Here is a 25,306-nt window from a genome sequence, read left to right on the forward strand (position 1 = left end):
CCCCACCCCCCAAACAAAACAATAAACACACACAAACACACACACACTTTTAAGCACACTCATATTCTCACACACACACACACACACACACACACAAATACACAGACACATACACATATACATACATAAATACAAAAAGACAAATACACAACACACTCTCTCACCTGCAGTGTTGTTCTGGCAGTCCAGGCAGACCCCTCCACCGAGCCTGTTGCCATTAATGTCCAGAGATTCCTTATTTGTTTCCACTGAGGCCTGGTAGATGCAGCTTGTGGCATGGTTGAAGCAGTTGCAAGCTACAAGGAGCCATTTTAAAAAGTTCACATTAGTTTAGTCTTACTACAAGTTTTACAGAACTTGCAAGAAAATTGGTCATACACAGGCTGAAGATTAGAGGTGTTACTGGGTGTTTAGTTTTGATTTTTAGAGTTAGTAAAATTTTGAGTTTGAGAAAAACAGAAGCTCATTGACACAATAATAGTCATTTGGTGCTGGGAAAAAGTAAGACAGACAGACACAGCAAAGGGAAAGTAAAGAAGTAGGACCTTCCAGTGGTGTCCTCTAACAACTTGCAGTTTTACTTTTTTAGTAAGAGTTTTACAGCATTTGCAACACAAGAGAGACAAGGATGAAAGATGTTTGATGGGAAACAAAGAGTAAACAAACCCAGAGCCCCTGCCAATCATCCACAAAAGTACACTTCAAACATAAATATCTGAGGTGTGATTACATAATTATGTTATACACCCTTATCAACACAATTAAGATCATTTTAGAGATAGGCTGCTTTGACCCTGCCTGTTAGGGCTACACCAGGCTGTGCAATACGACATCCAAGCAAACAGATGGAGATACTCGATAAACTTATTCCTCCATGTGGTAATCAAATTTATGCATTCTGCCAGAAAACCAAATCAATTAGCTAAACGAGCTTACAACTCAAAAGTGTCAGAATACAAGTGTATGGCAGACCATGCAAAATTTCGCTGGATGGTGTTAAAATGGTTCTATAAAAAAATAACATATCAACAAAATAAACCACCCACATAATCCTTGACTGAAAATTGATCCTTCCCCACGAGACTTAACGTTACAAAAGGAAGGATAAAAAAGAAGAAAAGAAGGGCCTGCAAAAGGTGATGAAACTAAATATTGTACCACAGTCACGGTTATTTGTGGTATTGTTAGATACTTCCTGAGTGATGATATGACACACTGGCTGTCAATCCAAAATAACATTTGGCATCAGTGAGTATTCTTTGATTCAAAGTACAGCTACTCACAGAGTATCAACAAAGAGAAAAGTGACCAGAGACTAGCTAAATGGTATCTCCACTGCAGTCCCAAAGTGAGCGGCACCCGTGAATAAGAAATAAGACTCTTAACTGAAGAATGCAGAAGACTTGAGCTTGAATTCTGAGTTGAGAAATTTTTTTATTTTGTACCTCCATCTGTTTGTTTGGATGCTTTAACTCACACAGCTCAGCAGAAATGAGGAAAAGCCCTGGAAAACATCTTCCTTTAGTGAGAATCGTATAGATTTTTGTGTGTAAGACTAACAGCAGAATTTAGAATGCAAACACTGGAAATTTCCTATAAAAAAAGTCGTATTCAAACTTAACAAACAACAAAAGCCTTCTGGAATTAAAGCCTTCGAGTCAACAGTGTTATGTCATACACTACAGCCTTAAGCCTTACATTCACAAGCTTTGCCAAATTCAAACTTGTACTGGTTGAACATGGCCTGGCAGCTCTCGCAGAAGCGCCCCCTGGTGTTCCCGCCACAGATACACTCGTACATCCCTGTGGTCGGATTGGGTTCACAGCCAGTCTGCATTCCATTACAGGGGCACTCAGCCATCACTGTCAGCTCCCGCACAGCATAATGGTTCTGAATTTTAGAATGATAGAGATCAGTATTGTAACGTATTTTCTGTTTCTTTTCACATTATTTTTAAGGTCCTGTTAAACTTAAACAAAAGTAAATCACTTTGAAAGTGTGTACACTTTGAAGGATTTATTTCTTGCTAGGATGGACCTTTTATTTTAAAAAACAGACATGAAAGACACCTAGACAAAATACAAAGAAATTATAGAGAAAAGATACCCCCCATATGGCAGCGAGTTTGTGGTGAATGAGTATATCCCCAAACTCATTTGAGGTTAACACGATTTAACATCCCATCTAGTACACAAAAGACCTTTGATCAAAGACCTGGCTAATATCAATTTCCAATAACATGAAGTGAAGTGAATGGAAAACCATGAAAACTCCTCAAACAAACCAAGTTAAAGAAATCCTCATGGGGGATTTGAACAAGGATAAAGAGATATACAGTTAAGCATGACACAAGCTGATCTGATTTAATATCAGAGCTCAAGTCATTCTACAATTAGCAGCTACCCCAAGTCAATAAGACAAGATGAGATGAGATAAAATAAGATATAAGATAAAAGATAAATAAGATAGATAAAACACATCTTTAGTGTCATGATCCTGGCACATTGGTTTGTTTCACCTTGTACACACACACACACACACACACACACACACACACACACACACACACACACAGACACACACACGCACACACACACACACACACACACACGTACGTATATGCACACACACACCCATACACACTCCCTCACACATCCTCTCCTCCACACGCGTCTGTGCACATAACCATAATAATACAATAGTATGCTTGCACTCACATACAGGCTCACAGTCAAATGCATAATATAAATTAACAATAATAATTGTTCACATTAACAGTCTTAAGCTAGAAACATAACTAGTTTTCTGATTGTAACCCAATGGTATTATGATATTGCATGCTTCACAGGTTTTATGAATACTAATATTACAAGATAATTTAGATGGTAGAAGTTTAATGTATAATGGTAAGAATGACCTTCTTTATCGTTCCTTGTAACAGAACAGAAGCCTGGGTCTTTTACTTCTGCTTGGTATTTTTATATGAAGGAATAGTGGAAGTCGGTTGTCCAAAAAGATGGAACTGATTTTTCTAGTTGAGGTATAATAATAACACTAACGTAATAGAGTGAGTCAAACAGGAATCAGCATGACAAGAGAAAGCAAAAAGCATTTGTCAATCATTTGGATCAATAATATTTTCTTTCAGTGCACTCGGAGCGTACTCGCTAGCTATTGATCAGCCATCCAGATGTTGCTTTTATTTCCAAAGTTCTTACAGATCAATATCTCACTGAGCTGTGCCTACAAACTTTGAAAAGGAGGAAATATCCTGAATTCCGAGGTCTGTTAATCTAAATGGGTTCTAACACATGACCTTTCAGTTGCCAGCCCTTTAGTCTAACAAATAGACCACTGATGCCATTTCTCTTCACTCAAAGAAGGAAAAAAGAACCAAAGTTCGAGCTGAAAACCAATATATAATATGTGTCTTTTTCAACAAAGCTTCAGCCTAGTGACAATTTTCAATAAATGTTAAGCAAGCCTTCCATCAGAGGTGAAGTAGGAATGTAAATAAAAATCAGAATCATCTTTTAAAGAGTATGTCTTTTCATAATAATAGCATATACATATAGCACACGTCCCAGCTCAGCAGCAAGCTCTATGCCTTTTACAATCTACATTATTACCCCAGCAGAACCTAGAATACTCAAAATATTCTCAGCTTCACAGTAAACAAGCACTGCAAAACAGCCAATTAAACACTCCAAGACTGACAAACTGACACTTCTTTTCCCGTCTATGGCGGGGTACCCATTCCTATCAGGGTGAAGTGAGGAAAATTCATGTAAAGTCCCTTTCCCAAGGACACAACATCGGGCTTCAGGCAGGGTTTGAGTCCCTGACTTTTCAGTAGCCACCCCTATAGCCATACTATTAGTGCCATGTCTTTTCTCCTATGTAAGGAAATTAGAACCAAAGTTAATACTGAAAATAAATTTTAACATTAATAGTAGAAGTGACGTCTTCTCAGACAGGTAATACTCTACCAACACATTTTCTTTGCAAATAAACTTGTCTGGGATTTAAAATCTCCGATAGCTTTAACACATGAAGGGAGAGAAGGTATCTTTGAAAATACTTACAAAAGTAGTACCAGCTTGACTGTAAATTGAGATAAACATCATGTCATAAAATTTGACTCTCAAGTACCGCACTCTTTGCCACTCCTGAAAAAGAAATAATACACATCATTAATGTTTTCATTGCACTTGTTATTATAACAGGAAATGTAGGAAATTCTTTATTTAAAGAAATTAACTACAATAAAGGAGCGACATCAGCGAAGGCCCAATATAACAAAAGTTCTAGGAACAGAAAATTAAGAGTGAGTTTCCAATTCAGACCGTTCCATCTTTAACAACAAAATCCTTCAGCAAACTATTGTGTAAAGGAATGAGTCTGGATATCGTGGGCAATATTTGAAATACATAACATTTACAATATGATTTACTCATGGAGCTGTTCTTACATCATCAGCATCAAAATCTAATTTTGCTGCACCAACAAGATAAAAATGTCCATTCAAGTCCTGGGCAAATGTAAGACCATAACATAAAGTTCTTTATCCCATATATTGTAAAGCAGTTGCACAATACCAACAAAGGACAACACTGACTGACACTGAAAATTAAACAACTCACTCCAAATTCAAATTGTACGGTAAAAGACTTACCCAATATGACATATAATTTTCTTTACAAAACCCCCCCACAAGAAAGTACCTTCAGACTGAGGCTGATACCAGACACATCGAGGCTTATCTGTTGACAAAAAAAAGCAGAGGACATAAAGATGAAAGTTATATTATCTTAGTTTGTTTATGAAATTTTGCATGGAAGACAAAACAATCAGCTCTGAATGAGAACCAATACTGTGGCTACTCAGAGAGCAAAATTTTCTCCTTCCTGACTAAGACATATGTGAGGCAGCGTGGTGAAATCAGGCGCTCATCAAAATAAAGAAATTGGAGAAACAGGCATTTTTCCACCAGTTTGGAAATTTTTATCGAATTTTTATTTTTTAGCTCAACCTCTTTTGTGTCCATATTAAAACACATTTTCGTGTGAATTTTACTGAAAAACATTGATTAAGGGCAAAAAAATGTCATTTTTCTCTTTTCAAGGACTCTTTAGCTATTGGAGATATTAAACTTTGGTGGCCATCTTCTCGCTAATTTCACCACTGAAACCAGGCTACCTCAATTCCTTCAATCGCAAATAGCATGAGTTCTATTCAAGATACATGGGTATTTATTTCATTGAAATCCAAGCAAATAAATCAGCTTTCAGATGATACCAATAACTCCACATGCACAAAAACCCACGAGCGCCTGATTCCACGGCGTTGTGGCACAAATAAGAATCCCACCACCATATGTAATATTAATTATCAATATTCTTTACTCCGTCTATTGCCTTCTTTTCTTTTCCTTTTCTTTTTTTGGCAACAGAGATAGAAAAGACACTTCTGACCCCAGTGTCTGTGGTATATTGGTTACATTACATTCTTTGTCACTGTACACAGAAGATATGAGTTTGATTCCTGTGTGAGGCAGTAAATGTTATCAAGTATCTCCGTCTTTTTACTAAAATACTACCTCTATCTATTTCTGGGTTGGTCCTGAAAGGCAGGGAAAAATCAGCCCACCTCCTGATTGATCTAAAAATAAAATGTCTTGATGGGAGCATAAACACTTACGATTGTTCACATTTGTGGCAAATTTGGGAAATGTGGACATATGACATTGCCCCTTTCTCCCTCTCCTCACAAAGGAAGACAAAATTATACAGAAATAAAACTTACCTTGTCTCCAGGAGGTCTGTCATCTGCTACATAGCCTACGCAAATGGTATCTGAGTTAATTGTTGGTGTGGTCCTAATTTCAGTTGAGAAGAACTGGCTGCAAAAGTCTAGATTTGAAACAGCATACATCCAAGGTGTGTATGTTTGTCCATTTTGAGACTTGTAGATTGCAATCTTCTGCGGAGATAATGCATCTCCCAGATTGATGGATATTTCCTCAACAAGAAATTCCTGAGGAATAAAAGTCAAATTAAGTACTACTTGATTAAATAAAATCTTCAGCAGAGTAAATATATCATCCAGAGTTATCAAACTGATATCACTCAGCAAAAAATAAGTGATTTGTTAAAGAAAAAGTAAAAAGATGAAGAGAGAGAGAGAGAGAGAGACAGACACACAGACAGAGAGAGAGAGAGAGAGAGAGAGAGAGAGAGAGAGAGAGACAGACAGACAGACAGAGAGAGACAGGGAGTGTGTGAGTGAGAGAGACAGACAGACAGACAGACAGACAGACAGACAGACAGAGACAGAGAGAGAAAGAGAGAGAAAGAGTGAGAGAAAGCATATATGAAAAGAGTCGCATTATATGAGCATTACACCAGACTTGTTTGAAGTTTGTGAGATCATACCGGTTTCTTCTCTGTTAAAATGTTTGGCTCATCACATGCACATTTAATCATATTTTCAAAGTGTGAAAAACATTTTGTCCCAAAAACTAGTTCCTAGTATCTGCTTAAAAAATGGTTGCGTTCTTAACCCAAAGTTTAAGTAATATCACAGAGTCAGTGCGTTGGAAAAATTGGGTTGAAAGAGAAGAGCACATCCAAATCTCAACTGTTCTTCTTCACCACGACAATGAAGGGCAAATACGAAGGCTACATTTTAAAGATGAAAACATCAGATATGCTTTTAAAAAAAAGAAGGAGAAATGAGGATGATACATGTTTTATAGGATAGAAGGAGCAAACCATACTAGAGCACTTGCCAACCACCCACAGATTAGGAGTGAGTGTAACTAGAGAGTAACAAACCAAACCAAAAAAAAAAAAAGAAAAAGAAAGAGGAGAGATAAGGATGATAGATGTTTTATTAAGAAAGAAGGAGAAAACAACACCAGGGCACCTGCCAACCACCCACATATTACAGTGTGACATTACATTCCACTTTAGAGAAAACTGCTCCGTCCATGCTTTTTGTTTTATTGATATTAACTTATTCCATTACCTTTTTTTAATATTTCTCTTATTATTTTATACTTCCACTTTTATTACCTTGGAGATTACTATACATGTATCTCTACTTTTTAACTCATTGAAGACAAACATTCTGGTCATTCAACAACGTGTGAAGAAATGCTGTTTTAGTGCATAACTTTATCATCCAAAAAGATTTTTTTGGCTTCGTTTTCTTTCTTTGAAACACTCAAAGGCATGTAATAATATGCATACTATGAAGTACGTAAACTCGTACATTTGATTTGTGTATGATGGTTTGAAATGTACCAAAATATTGTCTTTGCTTTGCTGCTAATTGGACATGTGTCCATTACGTCTTCAAGAGTTAAAACTACCCCCCACATACCAGAAGTTACAGAAGTATCAATTTCCAAACCTGCAATAAGTCCAAATCAATTTGTGCCTCAAGTTCCCTCGACATCTCTCCAGCAAGCTCTGTACCATAATAGTAGACTTTGTTCCTGGATACACTCTGCCACCAGGTAGTTTCGATACCATCAACCATTTCAGATGCTGGATGCGTTGCCACTGGTTTGACATCCCCTTCTTTCATGACTCTGAGGTCCTTGCAGTCCCTTCTAGGCCGATTTCGAACTGAGATGAATGCTTCAGACAATATACTGTAAGCCTCTCTGCCAAAAGAGCCACAGGTGTAGTAACCCTTGACAGGTTTACGAAGAGCTACATTTACTGGGTCAGATAACCCTGTAGAGGCCATCATGAGAAAAAGCATTCCGTGAACTGCAAGGCTAAGAAGAAGGCCATGCCTCACTTTGCTTACACTGTTACAAGTCATTTTGTTGTCTGGTACAGTATATGTGCTCAGAGCTTCTTAAGATTCTGAGAAGTGTCACTCGTGATAATCCCTTGTGTACAGTCTGAGATATTTTGTTTTGAAAGGGTAAAACAATCCAGATGCAAGTTGCCTGTCAGCTAAACTCAGGCTCCACACAGCACAGATGTCTTATCCACTTTTCATTTTAAATCATGTCATCGTCTGAGGAAATAGTCCAACTGTTAAAATGGGGAAAATAGAAATGGGTCTATATGTACTTAATTTAAAGAAGATAATGAGACAGAGTAGTAGTTTGCTGTGAATACCCATAACAACAGTCACATTTCATCGAGAAACATATAGGAAAAAAGAAACAAGCAATCCCCCCCCCCCCCCCCAAAAGTTTAAATTAGCTGTCAACAAAGAAAGGAAGGAAGTATTGTTGTAGACATTTAAAAAAAAGAGATAGCAAAGAAGCAGCCCTCCAACCACTTAAATGATTGACCTTCAAGTTTTAACGTTTCTTTGTCAGAGAAATTGACACAATGTTAATGTCGTTCAGGGTGGCAGGAATAAAACATTGGATGGCATTACAGAAAAAAAAAGAGGAGCTGAATCATAGTTTTTGTTGAGTCATCATTATAAAGTGCAACTTTTTCAGAGGGAAGAGATAAATACCCCCCAAAAATGGAAAAAAATGAGAGTCAAGGGGTCCCATCACAGCTTTCACTAACCACCTGCAGCAAAAGAAGGAACAGACAATTAAGGATGACCTACATAACCAGCGTACACTTCTAATAGTTTTCTAGTTTTTATTCTGAAATTGAGAGAATTGTCAAAACAGTGGCCACAGACACTCCATAAAAATGTATTTAAGTAAGTGCCAAACAAACAAGATAGCTGCATGTACTCCAGAAGACTTTAGTTTTCATAAGAGTTTTATAGTAGTTGCAGCATATAAGCCATATATAGGTCATATAGGTGACAAAGATGTGAGAACAACTACAAAGAAAAGGAGAGATATGGACAATAGATAATTGATGGGAAAGAAGGAGCAAACCAAACCAGAGCATCCACCAACCACCCACCCAGAAGACTGAGAGGGCAAAGTAGAATGAACAGGTATGCCAATAAAGTTATAGTTGGAAATTGTGAAGTTATTTGAGCCTTCAGCTAGAAGAGGATATGTGATCATGAATAATCCCTTTATGCTTTCTTTTAAAAATATATTAGCTTATGAATCTTGAGACAACGACTTGGTGGATAAAAAGCAAACTTTGCTGTAGCTCTTTTTCCCCAGTAATCTTATTGAGCAGAATACGAATAACTGTTGCCCAGACAAGATGGGTGTGATGTATGAAAACTCAATACAATAAAGGTCAAATTTCACATGGAATAGATTATGATAATACAACACTGGAGGGAAGCAGTCACAGACCACATCAGAGTGTCACCAAACACCGGTTTGAATGACTCTGAAACAAGTGAAAAAAAAAAAAATCAATGGCTTGACATGAAAAGTCAGCAAAGTACATAAAGTATAAGTGTTGGAGTTTAAAGCAAAGCACATCTACTATTGTCACAATGATGGTCATTCAGTACTGAGATGGACAGACTGAAACAACAGAGGGATAAAAAGATGCAGAACCAGCCACCAGCGGCCTTCAACTATCTGCAACACCCCCCCCCCCCTATAGATTTTTTTTTTTAACAGAAAAAAATAAACAAACAGGGGGCAGCAATATTTTTTTGAAGAACAATAACACAAAGTAAACTGTTAGTCACTTCTTAAAATGTAGTAATGAAGAAATAAAATAAATGTACTAAACACAATTGGCCCTTCACACAGAACATCCGTTGTAAACCATTTACAAAAATGTCAAAAGCCCTACTGAATATCTTGCTTTTGCATTGAATCTTAACAGTATTCCTTTTTGAAAATGTCACATATATCACAAATCTTTAAACTTCAAAAGAAACTAACTCGTCCATCCGCCAGAAGCAAACAGCACAGTATTTCCCCTGTAACAAAACATACACCATGTGACCTATGACAGTTCTTGCGGTGTGAGTAAGATATAGTACAGCAGTCATACCGCTGATCTCAGTTACTGAGCCCCCAGTGAGCTGTTCAGCAACAGCTGAATACAGAGCTCCACCCAATAACTCAACTGTGCCAGCTGTGCCTCTGTGTATGCATCTCATTGAGAGAGCAGAGCCTGAGTAATTTCCACAGGAAAATCAATAATCAGCACAAAAGATCTAATGCTAAACGTTTGTAGCTGTTGCTGCTGCAGCTACGCCCTGATAATCCCATCTCCGTTTCAAATTTAAGCTTGCCCACATATAACACATATAAAACATACATTGACCACATCATCTACCTTTCTGTCTGTGCTGATGTCAAGATGTGACAGCAGTAACACTATGGCACTGTATTTCACTTTAAGAAGTGAAACCAATTTCATCTACACTGTCTATCATGTTGCAATTAGAATTATTCATTTATCTATTTATCATTTATTCATCTATTTATATATGTATACCTATTTATTCATTAATTTATCTATTTATTCATTTGCTAATTCATTTATTTTTTATCTTTTAATATATATATACCAATTTATTCATTTATGTGTTAACTTTAGTTATTAGATGATATGATAAATTGTTTGATTATTAACTTATCTAAAAAGTATCTGATTTGAGGCTTAACTGAATCACTCACGTGTATTAACACTGCATGCATAGCAGTGAGACCACTGAACAATGTCAACATGAAAATCAATAACTAAGATCAATGACTAACATTTGCTGCTGCTGCTACGCCCATATTATAATCTCCTCTCCGTTTCCAATTACAAACATACCCACATGGCAACAACAACATCTATTTTTTATGTTTCAAAAACAGCGCCACATCTATGTTAATGCCTAGGCTTGGCAACACTATAACAGTGTGACATTTCACATTCCACTTCAGAGAAAACTGTATCGCCCATGCTTTTTGTTTTATAGATATCATTATATTCCATTACTTTTAAAAATCTTTTTCTTATTTATAGGCCTACTTCCATTTAATTACCTGAAGCTTACTGAACATGTATCTCGACTTTTTAAAAATCTTTCCTTGCGTGATAAGTAGTATACAATGAATCTTTCCTTTATTTTATTTACTTGTTTGTTAGCCCGTTTTCAGAATTGTTCTTTCCTTCCTTTTATTTACTTGTTTGCTGGTTTTCAGTAGTTAATCCTTTCAATATTCAGTTTTTAAAATAAACTAATTGATCATTTTGGGTTTTATCTCTAAGCTCATGTGGACTGTTCTGTTACTGCGTATATGTTCAGGGGTAGCACAAAGTCTAGGGAATACCAACTGGAAAAATCAATAACCATAAATGCCAAACATTCGTTGCAGCTGCTGCAAGGTGTGATTAATCTGTCAGGTTTTCAAAATTAAAAATTAAAAACTACCCACAGTGTGGCTTTTAATTGTAGTTACTTTTCTGTAACTATAATTGTAGAAGTTTTACACCTTTATTGATGCTCTTTGGATCATTTAGGAGGCTGGCTGCTTTGACCCTGCCCGGGAGGATACAACATCTCAGAAGAAAGATATAGATAGGCCTACTTGATAAAAATTCCCCCCATAAGGAAATCGAACTCTCATCTCCTTTGTGCGATGGCAAAACGCCTAGCATCTAACCGCTATAACAGACGCTGGTTTACTTTTTCTGAGTTTTAAAACAACATCATACTGATTTACACATTGCGAAAAAACAGCATTATTACACTCCACTTAAGGTGAAATCCATCTATTTGCACATCTTTATTTAATTATTTCATATTTATAGATTGTAAAAACTTCACCTATAACTATAAGTGTGACGTATAGATCTATTTCTATAGGTCTCAAATCCGAGAAGTAACTCATTTTGTCATCCCTTGTCACATATTATACTCAAATAATTCTCCTTTAACCCTACCCGTATGTCCTGTTTTACTATCAAACCATATGACGTGGGGAACTCTGTCCCACCACTTTCCAAAGAGGAAATTTACTCATTAATCCGATCCGTACGCTTTGCATAGCAGTCTGTCAAAATATTTTGAGAAATACTGAAAGTATCAAAAAGATCTTTGAACTAGAAGCATTCTAAAAAGTGAAGAATACAACCCCGGGAGTACAAAATGACCCAAGGGTGTACGGATAGGGTTAAAACCTGTCTAGTTGGACAAACTTAACATGAAAAAGCAAAAACACCATTGCTTCTGACCAACCTTCCCTTTTTATCCACTTTTTTTTTACTTTCTCTAGGTTTTCAACGTTTAATTATAAGACGAAAAATTTCCACCATATATTTTTCAAACGCGTTTAGAGCAACAACAGAAAAATGAGCTCCCAAATGTATACGATATCAATCTCTTTTAGGCATTCTACATAAATAAAATACATGAAGCTTGACTGGTCCATGTCATGCTTGACTGGTAAAATGAATATCGATGAGGTTGGCAATATATTTTTCCCTTGCACGAGCTAAACTGCGTATTTTCACAGTATGTACATTATGCCAATGACATAACTAGTTGCCTTTTGATAGGGAGAGGTAGTTTGGGGGTTTTTTTTGTATGAGCTTAATGGCATTTGCAACACACTTAGGTTGTACAAATGCCAGAGATTAGGTGTGTTACAAGAGAATACCAAACACAAGAAATGACAAGGAGGAGAGAAGATAAGGATGATAGATACTTGATAGAAGGAATGAGCGAACCATACCTCAGCACCCACCAATCACCTACTTGGAGTGGAGAGGTTATGTCCAGCCTATCATCAGTAAAACCTTTTTTTGTGCAGTTTTTTTAAAGTTAAAAGATGCACATAACCACAGTAAACTTCAGCTAGTGAAGGGGGAAAAGCAAGACAGGCTGAAACAACAGCATGAAAAGAAGACATAACAATAACATAAACTGTGGCACCCTCCATTCAACTGCAAGCTTGACCATTGGGAAATGCTGAGTTGCAGTTTACAGAATCAGCTCTATATTATGACTTTAGTTGAGGTTTTATGGAGCTCGCAACTGCATACGGTCATATTAGCGCCAGAAAATTAGAGGTGTTACAAGAGAGTAACAAACATAAAAAAGAAGAAGGGGTGATAAGGACGATAGATGTTTCATAGGAAAGAAGAAGCAAACCACACCAGAGCACCCGCCAACCACCCACGCACAATTGTTTGTTTTAATAAAAAGAATAACATTTGCACAAAAAGAGTCAGTACAGGCTTCACAAACAAGAAATGTTGAAACCAAGAGAAGCCCACATGCTGTGCACATCCACAAGTGGAAGTGGAATTTTTGAATGTTAAAAATGTGGCAAACTTTTCTGTGCTAGAATTGGTCTCATTGGCCATAGCAGAAGCCACAAGTCATCTTCACCTTTAACCCTTCTTATTCTTATATTTTGCTTGAGAAATATTCTCCTCTCTGGATACATTGGTCATTGTCTGACATTTGATGGATGAACTATCAGTGCAGGGAAAAAGCAAGATGGGCAGACGGAAACAACTGAGGAAAAGAAAAGAAGAAAGACCTACCTGTGGCACTCTCCATCCATCCACGCTCTCAGCCCATTTTGTCCCTTTGCATACAAGCTTGTTTTGTTGGTTTTTTGGTTGTTTTTTGTTTAAGTAAGAATTTTGCGGCACTTGCAACACAATTGGATCATATAAGTGCCGAAGATCAAAGTTATTACAAGACAGTCACAAACACACAAAAAAGGTAGAGAGATCAGGATGATTGATGTTTGATTGAAAAGAAGGGTTAAACTACACCAGAGCACCCACCAATCATCAACACACAGGCTTGGAACAGATAGATTAGAATAAAAGTCTCAGAGGAAAGAAGTCATAACATTTCTCAACACGAGCAGCCACGAGCAAACCACAAGAAATGTGAGAGAAGAGGTCTTCTTTTTCCGCTTACCCCTGCCAGAGCTCAGGGGGTAACTGACTGTAAGATCTTCATCTCAGACAGCAGAGATCATATCTAGTCTTATGACCATACGCCAAAATCAAGTATTTGTGTATAAGAGATGTACAAATCCATGCAAACATTCTTTTTCATTTCCTGAGGCTGAAACAATATACAGTATAACACTGATAGCTCACTCGAATTTGTTGGGACCAGCCTCGGCATTTCGAGGGATCTGTAGTTCAAGGGATATCTTGCAAAGATAAAGAGGAAAAAAAAACCCAGAACCGCAGGCACAGTTCAACAGATTCGAGATTTCAAGTCTTCTATGTTCGACCTATCCATGCTATACTGTAATTCCGAATTAAAGAAGGATTTTAAAAAAGGGAAAAGCTTTCACCTAACAATAACATGCACACAAACAGAACAAAGTAAAATTTGAAAGACAGGTTACATATACCAGCAAGAAGTCAACAAGGCCCGAGTCATTTCACACAAAATTTTAATATTAATCATGATTACATTTGTCACTTTCACAATTGTATAGTGGGTACATTTGTGTAGATTAAATAAGCTGTCATAGACAGAAAGCTCCTATGGCAGACACTGACTGAAGACAAAAGAGGGGGTTAGTAATCCACAATATGGGTACAAATCTACTCTCTTGAAAACAAGACAGCCAGCCTTTGTCAAAGGGCACTTGGACTTTTCCATTGTTAGTTCAACATTAAAAACATTCAAACACTTCTCATGGATACCCGAGAATTAAGAAAAGCAAGACATTTTGAGAGTGGACCTCAATCATGTCAGGCACAAAAACAGAAAATATCCACGCAACACATTCTGGAAAATACAAAGTCCAAAACACTTATTTTGCAAAGCAATGCAATCTAGAAACTTTATCACGCAACCTCAAATAAAGCATACTTGCTATCAATCTAAAATGGAAGTGTTCTTTTAAGTGAAAAAGAGAACATTTCTCTTTTGCATCTAAAAATGAAACATATGCATATCAATGGTACTTTTGGAACAATGTATGAACTCACCACATTTTGGGTTATCTGCATTACAAAGATTTTAAATTGAACTGAAAGGTATGGGCTACTTCAGCAGTAGGCTATCAGAAAGCTGAATCTTCCTCATTAATTTATGCTATGTTAAATATCACATAATCCAAAAACAAACAGGAAAAATAAAACAAACAAGAAGAACCAAAACAGAAAACAAAAAATGAATCTTTTCAATTAATAACCAAAATGTTAACTATTAGGAAATATAAAAATCAGCAATGTCTCAAGCAGGGAGCTCAAAATAAAAACATAATATCATTATGATTTTAAGGATTAATTTCCTGGATCGATAACAACATAACAACAACAAGGATTAATTTCATGCTTCACAAGGTTAGTTTTTTTCAATCCCACCAAAATTAAATACAAGATGTCTAGAAAAAAATAGATATTGTCATGCGAGCCTTCTCAGTTATCTGATTATTAACATTTGCAAAAATATATAATATGTGACCCCTTGGATCCTAATGTCATAACATGTTCCTATTTTCCAAAAATGCTCGTTGTTGCTTTTTCTTAATTTACAGTTCCAATAACATGAAGTGAAAGTCTTGGGTAAATTAATTTTAATCAAAAGTTTGAGAGCACAATAAAGTTTAAAATATTGTCATGAACTTGATATAAAAGAAAACCTATGTTTGGACAATGCTTCAATAGCACACTATCACTAAAAGTACACCAATTAATTGAATTGGAGCATAACTTTCAATTATCCATTCAGAAAAAAAATCCAAGGATGTTACAGAAAGGATCAAGCACATCTTAGACATTTGGGTCACAGATGAGTATAGAAAAATAGTCAACAATTGTTTATGTTGAATCTTATAACGAAAGGACTATGAATCAAATCCAGTTCTCTATGACAAACACAGCTTCCTAGTCAATCTCTCATAATAAACTTGCACTGTAAAAGAAACAAAAAGAATAATGTCTGTCCTTCTGAGACTATAACTTAGAGCAATTAATAAAGTAATTTGTGGAGAACTGAAAAGTGTTTGAAATACACCAAAATATAGAATATTCATGAACAAGACCTAAGTAGCCAAATAGGTCTCTACTTTTTGCATCTCAAATGAAAAGAAAATGTTCAGAAATGAGATTGCAAAATCTTGACCAACAAAGAACAAAGTACAAACAAAATCAACAACAATGCGGGTGAGCAATATCACTGGTCAAAACACAACAAAAGCTCAAAACGCATCACTTTTGAGGTTCCGTCGAACACTCCCATTACAGTTTAAGAGTTTTTCTGGGGGATCTTGATGATGACCTGTGAATACAACAAAAACAGTACAAAAATTAGCAATTGAAACATAATTATTTGACTGTATGCATATTATATATTAACAGAATCGATACTAGTGACAACAGTTTCGTTTCATTTAGTGCTAGTTTTTGCTTGTTTATCGGAACTATTCCTGAACCAAGTTTTTTAGTAATGATTAAGCCTTCGTTTCTGCCATTTAAAAGTTGGAGGCAAGATTTTGGGGTTATAATAAGACATAGTGTTCAAGGTTTAGGTGACTGAAGAAAAAACTTCGGGGAAACAGTGGACTCAAGAGTTTAAAGAGTTTTTAAAAAACACATAACGTTTCCAACATATGAGGATCATGATTTACTGAATTAACATGAAATCCTATTTTCATATTGTCAGCCAAACCAAACAAAAGAACAACCAAAAAAGTCAGATCAAAATATCTGTTACGGAAACAAATAGTACCAAGAGTAAATTTTTCTTTCTCAGACCCTGATATTTAACAGTGGCAGTGAATATAAAAAATCAGGACCATAGGGACGTTGTTTACAGTGACACTTAATTCAATAGAAGCAAGCAGCTGCTCCCAGCAACTAAAGTTTCTTCCCAAAATGACGAGAGACCACTCTTAGTAACTGGTGTAATGCACACAGATCATATAAAGTCACTTTCTAATGATAATAATAAATAATAAATGACATTTATATAGACCCAAAAAACCATGAATGCCAATAAAACTTTGCATAAAGCTTCAAAGGGAAGCTATTCTTGTTTTTTCATCATGGTTGTTCTTTTTTTTTTAGTCGAAGTATAAAGTGAAAGTAGCGTAGCCTAGATGAAAACACAATGACGTTGTTGCACCCTAGAAGTTTCATGAGTATCTAATGCTATTTGCAAACCAGCATATTACACCGGCAACATTTCTTACAGAGAGAGAGTACTACATCTGATCTAAGAAGTAAGTAATGTCACTATTAAATCTAGGTCTACTTTAAGGCACACACGCAATGGTGAAAAGACGATAGTTCTCAGTTAACAGTCAATACAGAGCAACCAGCATTGTCTAGACTTGATCATCTTTCTTTCATATCAACGTTGTTTCAACCTGAATAGATTTATCTACAAAGATACAAAATTTCCCCTTCTTAAAGTTAAAGGCATATGAACTAAGCATGACATTCACCTACAACGATGGCAAAATTTGGTGTTTGGATAATTTTAACACCTCCTCAGTGTGCACATTTTTCTTTTATCTGGTTTACAGAGTGAAATGTTCAACTGTGTATTGTATGAATTTACTTCAATATAAATAAATGAATGTAGTAAATATACCTTTACTACATTAATTTCTCTTCTATTTGATGTGCATTTTTGTATAAAATATAAGCCATCCATCCTCAGTTTAAACATGGCTTTAAAAGAGAAATAAAAAAAACAGTCATAAAAAATCCTTGTTTGCCGTATCCTGATTCGAAACAAGAGACTGACAGCAAAGAACATAGGAACAGAAAGGAAAATGGATGTCTCTTACCGATTTCACCTCTGTGTACGCCTCAATGCCATACTCTCCAAGCTCACGGCCCTGGCCAGACATTTTGTAGCCACCAAATGGCATGGCAGTGTCAAAGGCATTGTGGCAATTCACCCTGCAGATACACATAAAAAACAACAACACATTATTAGAACTATACTACAGTCTATTTTCCCAAAAGGATACCTCACACATAATAGCATTCTTAAACATTATACAATATTATACAAACATTTTCATGAAAGTGTTGACAGTAGAATCAGAGCCTTGTTCCCCTTCAAGTAAAAATAGCAGCGTCATTTCTCAAAATGCTTCTAAGTAAACATTTTTTTAAAATGATTAGTTTAAACTAGTTTAACACTTTGCTTCCTTTTAGCAACTCATATCCTGTGAATGCACATTACCAAAAAAAAAAAGAAATACAATGCAGGAAATCAATTTTCACCAAATTACTGTTGATACTTTTTTCAATCCTAAACCATTACTTTCGTTCAACAAAAAGAACTTTGGATTTTTTTTTCAGTAAAACGATTCACTGTGAAACAAGTTTTAAAATGCTACTGTTGAAAACCATATCCGTTATACAAGTAGTACTAGAAATACAGTCATGTATGTATCAAAACTGGCACAAAGCAATGTTCCAAGGAAGCTCCTGAGATCAAGTGGAGGATCAATGACGGATAACAGACGAAGGGAAAATACAGACCGACAATTGCGTCCAATTCATTCGACTCACATGAGCCTCTAAAAATAAATTCTAAATGTTTTTGCTCTTTCTTTTGTTAAATCTCAGATGGAGAGAGAGAGAGAGAGAGGGGAAGGGAGGGGGAGAGAGAGAGGGGGGGAGGGATGGAGAAGGGGAGGGAGAGAGAGAGAGGGGGAGGGATGGAGAGAGGGAGGGAGAGAGAGAGGGGGAGGGAGGGGAAGACAGAGAGAGAGAGAGAGAGAGAGGGAGAGAGAGAGAGAGAGAGAGAGAGAGAGAGAGAGAGAGAGAGAGAGAGAGAGAGAGAGAGAGAGAGAGAGAGAGAGAGAGAGAGAGAGAGAGAGAGAGAGAGAGAGAGAGAGAAAAGTACACAATCTCAGATAGCTACTTTATTTTCAAAAAATTATGAAGTTCACGAAAAATCCAAGACTCACCAAACAGTTCCAGCCCTTAGACTGTTGGCCAGGAAGAGAGCTCTGTCTATGTCCTGTGTGTAGACAGAGGCAGCCAGACCGTAGATGGTGTTGTGGGCCCTCTCAAGCAGGTCAGAGTCATTCTTGAACTTCATGATTTGCATGACTGGTCCAAAGATCTAGAGCAAAGAGCAAAACAGAAAGGAAAAACTAGAAAGGTAAAGACAGCATTTCAAACTGATTTTCTACAACAATATAAAAATTCTCCTTTGTAAAAGAACACAAATTTGTATATTTTCAGGAAGGTCTAGTAAAACTATTGACTAAGTAAGGAAGCCAACAGTGCAAATAAAAAGTAACAGTTCCTCTTTTTAGCAAAATGATGTTGTAGTCAAGGCATAAACTCTAAATTTCAATAACGAGAAAACACTGCACAAAGAAGTTCAAAACAAGATTTTGTTGATGGTATAAGCAGCAAGAAAAGTTTGAACATTTCCAGAAATTCAAAATAAAGGTCCTTTTCTCGGAGAAAGAAACACCCGGCTTGCTCATTTTAGAAACATCACATCATGATGTGATAGATGCTTAGATTACAACCATAGCCCAATAGCAACACTGACTTTGAAATAATGTCACTGCTGTCTAAAAGAAATAATTTCCAAGAGAATTTCACTTTGAACAAAACTTTAACCTTATATGAGAAGTTTTGAAATGTCTTCGACCAGCTTAAACCATTAATAATAATAATATCAACAAAAATAATAATAATAATAATAATAATAATAATAATAACAATAAAGATCATTTGTTTAGCACACATCCCCACTCGACAACAAGCTCTATATGCTTTACACTATACTATTACCCCAGCAGACCCTAAAACACTACGAAACATTCTCAGCTTCCCAGGAAGCATACAGTGCGCTCAGACACAAACAACCTGACAAGATCTTTCACTGTGTACAGCCGGGTATCCATTTCCACCTGGGTGAAGTGAGGAAAATTTGGGTAAAGTGCCTTTCCCAAGGGCAAAACGTCAGGCCCTTAACAGGGTTTGAACCTACAAACTTACAGTCATGAGTCCAAGAGCCTAATCACAAGGCCACAAATGATGATATAATGATAACCAAAAAAAAGACAGCCACCTACCTCCTCCTTGGCAATCCTCATGTCATCCTGCACATCGGCAAAGACAGTAGGAGCAACAAAGTAGCCTTTGTCACCAACGCGACTTCCACCCACTGTCATTTTGGCACCCTGTTTCTTCCCGCTATCAATCAGCTCAAGAATTTTGCCCATCTGATCAGCATCAACCTGAGAAAACAAAACATTTGATAATTGACAACAGCATTCCCAAGAGGAAGAAAAACACACTCCCATTCGCCATCAAACACATTTATCACACAAGAGTACAAAAAAGCTGAAAAATGTGTCTGGAATTCTAAGGTATCGAATAAGCTCACCCCCCTCTCCCCACTCCCCTGCTTATTAATTTATTAGTTTTTTTGCGCCTGCAAAAAAAAAAAAAGAAAATCATTAGTAACACATTCTTATCTTATATCAAATACCTGTGACCCAAAAGAAAATAAAAAAGAATTAAAATGAAAAATATTACAAACGTATTCTTATTTTCTATCAAATACCTGTGGACCCTGGTCAACATCGGTAAACGGGTTCCCAATGGTGCGGTTCTTGGCCTTCTCTGTGGCCAGTTCCACAAAGTCGTCGTAGACTTTCTCCTCCACAAACACACGAGAGCCGGCCGTACAGCACTGGCCCTGGTTGAAGAACAGACCCAAGTGTGTGCTGTCCACCACGTTCTCCACTGATCGCAGCAAGAGCAGTGTAGAAGGAAACAAAAACATGTTACAGATGGAAGGGGGGGATGTTTGGTTTTGTTTATTTTTTAATTAATTTTTTTTTTTTGGGGGGGGCGGGGGAGCATTAGAAGAGAGTAGAAAATGAAGAAGGCAAACAGAAAACAAATGAATAGAAGAGATGGACCTACCAGTAGTCTCTCCGACCACACTGGGAGTTCAAATATTTTTTAAAGACTTTTTTGGAGGTGGTTCATTAGAAGTGAGAGGATAAATCAAGATTTAAAAAAACAAAACAAAAGCAGATAGATAGATAAGATGGACCTACCAGAAGTGCCCTCCAACCACACATGGGAGGAGGGGGGTACAAATTTAACACTAACACCTTACAAGACAAGGACTACTTCATTCCAATGTTACACAGAGTTCTGGGCAGAGAAGAAATATCATTTCTGGAAGGAAAATAATCTATCTAGGAATGCTGATAACCATGGGTAATGTATATGTTTATTTAATAAGGAAGAAATTAGTCTGGTAGTCTGGATTTAAGTAGGAAGAAAACTTGAAACTACACACATTTTGGCAAAATACTACAATGTAAAACAAAAAGAAAAAAAGCAATGCTTTATATTTTTTTAAAATCTTGTCATTTAAGAAGTAGTACCTACCAGAGACTCCAGACCCTACAACTACCTCTCTCTGAAAAATTGGCCACTGCGGTGAAAGCAGTTGGATTGTTGTTTTTTTATGTAAATAATTTTACTCTCAAATCAACACAATTTAGATCATTTAGGAGGCGTGCTTTCGACCCTGCCTATCAGGGCCAGCCTGGACTGCAAGAACTACAATATCCTAGCAGAAAGACCAAATAACTTGAAAAATATTTCTCCCCACAGAGGAATCAAACTCAGGTCTCCTGCATGCTACAGCAAGGCACTCAACAGCTACACCAGAACACCGGTAAATTAGTTATAATAATAATAATAATTGATTTAGCGCTCTATCCCAAACGAGTATAAGCTCTGAGCGCTTAACATCAATCACATGATCATTGAGCGTAATACTTCATTCACACAAGATAAAACATTAGAATTGACATCCCATAAAAATCTAGCCAGAGAATAAATACTCATAGAACAAAAGCAGATCTCAATTGCTCATATATATATATATATATATATATCAATCATATAAATGTTGTAATGCTGACTTACTATTACTGTCTGAGTAGACAATCTGGGGGCTCTTTCCGCCCAGTTCCAAGGTGACCCTCTTCAGGTTAGTTCTGGCCGCCATTTGAGGGATGAGCTGTCCAATCTGAGGAGAGAAGACAATATTATATCAGACCTGCTAACCCCTCTTTGACATAAAAAAAGGAGTTTTCCTCAAAATCCCACAAACAAATAATCTGGGCAAAAAAAATCGGGGGTCTCCAGAGCACCATAAGATTAAGATTATGTAACAAACTGACAGTGGCAAATTAATGTGCATTGCAAATACACTGTCTATGACAAGGTACCCATTCCCACCTGGGTGATGTAAGGAAAATTCGTGTAAAATGCCTTTCTCAAGGACACAACATCCGGCCTGGGCTTGAACCCCCAAACCCGCAACCTCATAATTACGAGTCCAGTAGCCTAAAAACTAGACTACTGATAACAAACTATGACCTCCACATAGAATAATAATGTGACAGAGCTGATATTTTTACACCCTTGAAATCATTATGCTCAATAATACGTTGATAAAACTCAGGGAGGTATTGATTCCAACATAGCTGCTTTGCAGATTTCTTGGACTTTAAATCTGTAATTTACAAGCTGAATTATCATTTTTAGAGCGTGTATCTCTAGTATTTTTGAGTGTGTATCGCAATGCTAGGGGAAAAAAAAAAATTCTCAGAAGACCTGAAAATGGAATCTCTAATGAGCAAAGGAACAAAGAAAAGTAATGTACCTCAGTGGAACCTGTGAAAGCAACTTTGTCTACGTCCATGTGCTCTGCGATGGCAGCACCAGCTGTTGGTCCAAAGCCAGGGACAACATTCACAACACCTGGCGGGTAGCCAGCCTGAGGAAGAAAAAGCATTTAGGATTTTTTTTTAAAATTGCAATTTTCTTAATGTGATATCACAATGCTTCCACCAGCTGAAGCTGAAAAGTAAGGAAAATTCTGCAGGGGGTCTGGGGGCCACAGAGGCCCCCAGCAGGGTCCAGGGACAGCGTCCCGGTGGGGGTTCAGGGGCGAAGCCCCCGTAGAAATAGAAATTTAGTGCTTTTAGAGGGTAGAAAATTGGCATTTGGGAGCCTGTTTGAAGATATTGCCTACAGCCCATAATATTCATTTTTCACCAACATTTTGTCTTGTTAGACTTCATCGCCAGCATATCTTTCCAATGTTGGAAATGTTTAAAAGCAGGTTCCCCTTTCATTGCTACTATAATTCAATTAATTTGTAGTCGCACCATTGACAGCAGGCAAACCTGGGAATAATGAATAGATGTACCTTCAAAATACGGTTGCGCAGCGTATACCCACATTTTTTCTAAATTTTCATGTCTGAATGTCGCCTGTCACAACCTCGGAACACCACTTCGAATTATTCTTGATTTTATACGCGGTGCTCACTATGGACGTGATCGGCCGATCGGGCCGATTGCCCGACTCGATTGCCTCAAAAACAAACATGTTCGTTTTTTAGTTTCAAAGCAAACACGGTTGTTCGACCGAGTCGGGCGATCAGCGCAATCTGCCGATCCCATCCGTAGTGGGCAAGACCGTATCAGCATATTCTTTCATCCCGGCCCTTATATTGCGTTCACGTGCCGTAGAATCTTCGCATTGATAATTTCTCTAGATCTAGATAAAATTTGCTAAAAAAGTTTCTTTCCGACAGCAATTTTCTGTCTAAGATTAAAATCAGTCTTGATCAACGCGCAGATTTTCTAGCCGCGGCAACAATCCGAAGATAGACGGAAGGAATGAGTGAATGACAGAAAGGAGGAAATTGGCACAAAAGGTTCGCCAGATTTTGATCCATCTGCAGGTAAAAAATGTACTGCCGACCAACACGCAATGAATGCATGGGACTGGGACATAGCGGTAAAATGTCCGATTGCAGGAAATGCGCAATTTGGCAGGTTTCTATAACGTTAACTTGTTGCCGAGAGAATTACCGTAAATATCCGTACCTTATACAAGACGATACGAAGGCCAGTACGGAATTTCGGCAATCCTGCACTGTCGCAGTTTTTACGGAGGGAGTAGATAATGATGGAGGGACAAGTACGGAAGAGTGGAAGCACTGTATCAGTTGAAAGTACTCAAGAAATATTTTGTTAAACTTCAAATATCGAATGTTGTAAAATGCAATAAAAGATACACAATGTAGACACAATTGTTATATGAAAGAAAGTTGTTTTTTTTTTCTCTCCTGAAAAATTTAATTTTCTGAGATTAGTACACTTGAACAGCTTGCCAACACTATTGAAAATCAAGAGCCAAATAAGGTTCAATTTGCAAGACATATAAATGCAGTCTGAAAACTTTCAACACTTGACTTTAAATGACAAAATGTTTCAGGCCTTCTGATTAGTTAATATTAATATGCTGATGTGAATCTCTCTACTCAAATGAACAGATTATTTAGGAGGTACAAATCCCAACAGAAAATCTGCGGTATGTGATAAAGAATTGTCCAAACGTGAAATCAAACTCATGTATTTAAACTCACAGGCAGGGAACTTATCGAAAACACCACAGACATCAATAGAATCTTTCATCCCAGGGAGTGAAACATGTTTATACACATTTTCACAAATTTTTTTTCCACTATATCAAGAGAGAATCTTCACATTCCTATTCTGAAATAAAATATTGAGTAAAAAAAAGTTTGAAGAAAATTCTTTCACTGAATCAAGAGAGAACTTTCACATTACTATTTTGAAATCTACCTGACGCTTTCCACAATCACAAAAAAAAGGCAAAAGCCAGCTCACCTCAGCAGCCAGTTGAGCAATGTACAGAGCAGTCAGAGGGGTTTGTTCCGCAGGTTTCATCACAACTGTGTTACCCATGGCCAGAGCAGGGCCAAGCTTCCAGGCTTGCATCAGAAGAGGGAAGTTCCACTGCAGAAAATGCATAGTTGAATCAAATTTGCCTCATCCTTATCTTGGAGATAGACAAAAACTGTATATAGTCAGGTAAATAACTTTAACCTTTAAAAACACTTTTTTTTAGAAGTTCAGTCCCACCCACTGGCCAACAACAGTGGAAACAATTTTAAAAAAAACCAATGTAGGTAGTCTATTTGGTCGCTTTTACGGTCAAGCGGGCTAACCCAGATTTCGGTGGTTTCCAGAAATCTTGATCTACACCAAAAGTGGGCATTGCCCTACCTATAGGAGAAATTTGGTTTCATTGGTATGTAAATTTGTTTTGTTATAGAGAAAACTCTCCTTGTCTTTTAAAGAAACTGAATAAGGATCCAAAAACTTTTCCTTCGATTTTCTCAAAACAGCATTTTTCGGGATAGTCCCCTTGTGCTTAAAAGCGACCATTTAAAAAAGACAAAAGACAAAGCAATATGAATGACATCGTGACAAAATTAGGTGCTTGTCAAAATAATTAAATCAAAGAAAATGAAATTTTTCCGCCTGTTCGGAAATTTGATTTGATTTTTTTGTTTTGGGCTCAATACCTTTTAAGCTCTTGTCTGTATGAATTTTACCAA

The 25,306-nt window shown here is 37.0% G+C and overlaps 1 protein-coding gene across 3 annotated transcripts in view; it reads right to left on the bottom strand.

Annotated features, from left to right (window-relative positions):
* Positions 1 to 14,271: 14,271 nt before the first annotated feature.
* Positions 14,272 to 25,306, bottom strand: part of LOC101855082 (aldehyde dehydrogenase, mitochondrial) — a 36,308-nt gene continuing 25,273 nt past the window's right edge. For all 3 annotated transcript variants that reach the window (XM_013079656.2, XM_005093159.3, XM_013079657.2), the window contains exons 8-15: positions 24,573 to 24,701; positions 22,532 to 22,645; positions 21,790 to 21,892; positions 20,402 to 20,583; positions 19,908 to 20,072; positions 18,780 to 18,937; positions 17,643 to 17,757; positions 14,272 to 16,126 (exon numbers count right to left, since the gene is read on the bottom strand). In XM_013079656.2, coding sequence (XP_012935110.1) covers positions 16,094 to 16,126; positions 17,643 to 17,757; positions 18,780 to 18,937; positions 19,908 to 20,072; positions 20,402 to 20,583; positions 21,790 to 21,892; positions 22,532 to 22,645; positions 24,573 to 24,701 — 999 coding nt within the window. In that variant the 3' untranslated portion in view covers positions 14,272 to 16,093. The remainder of the gene's footprint in view (positions 16,127 to 17,642; positions 17,758 to 18,779; positions 18,938 to 19,907; positions 20,073 to 20,401; positions 20,584 to 21,789; positions 21,893 to 22,531; positions 22,646 to 24,572; positions 24,702 to 25,306) is intronic.

The sequence above is a fragment of the Aplysia californica genome, unplaced genomic scaffold (assembly GCF_000002075.1).
Source record: "Aplysia californica isolate F4 #8 unplaced genomic scaffold, AplCal3.0 scaffold00059, whole genome shotgun sequence".
NCBI classification, from domain to species: domain Eukaryota; kingdom Metazoa; phylum Mollusca; class Gastropoda; order Aplysiida; family Aplysiidae; genus Aplysia; species Aplysia californica.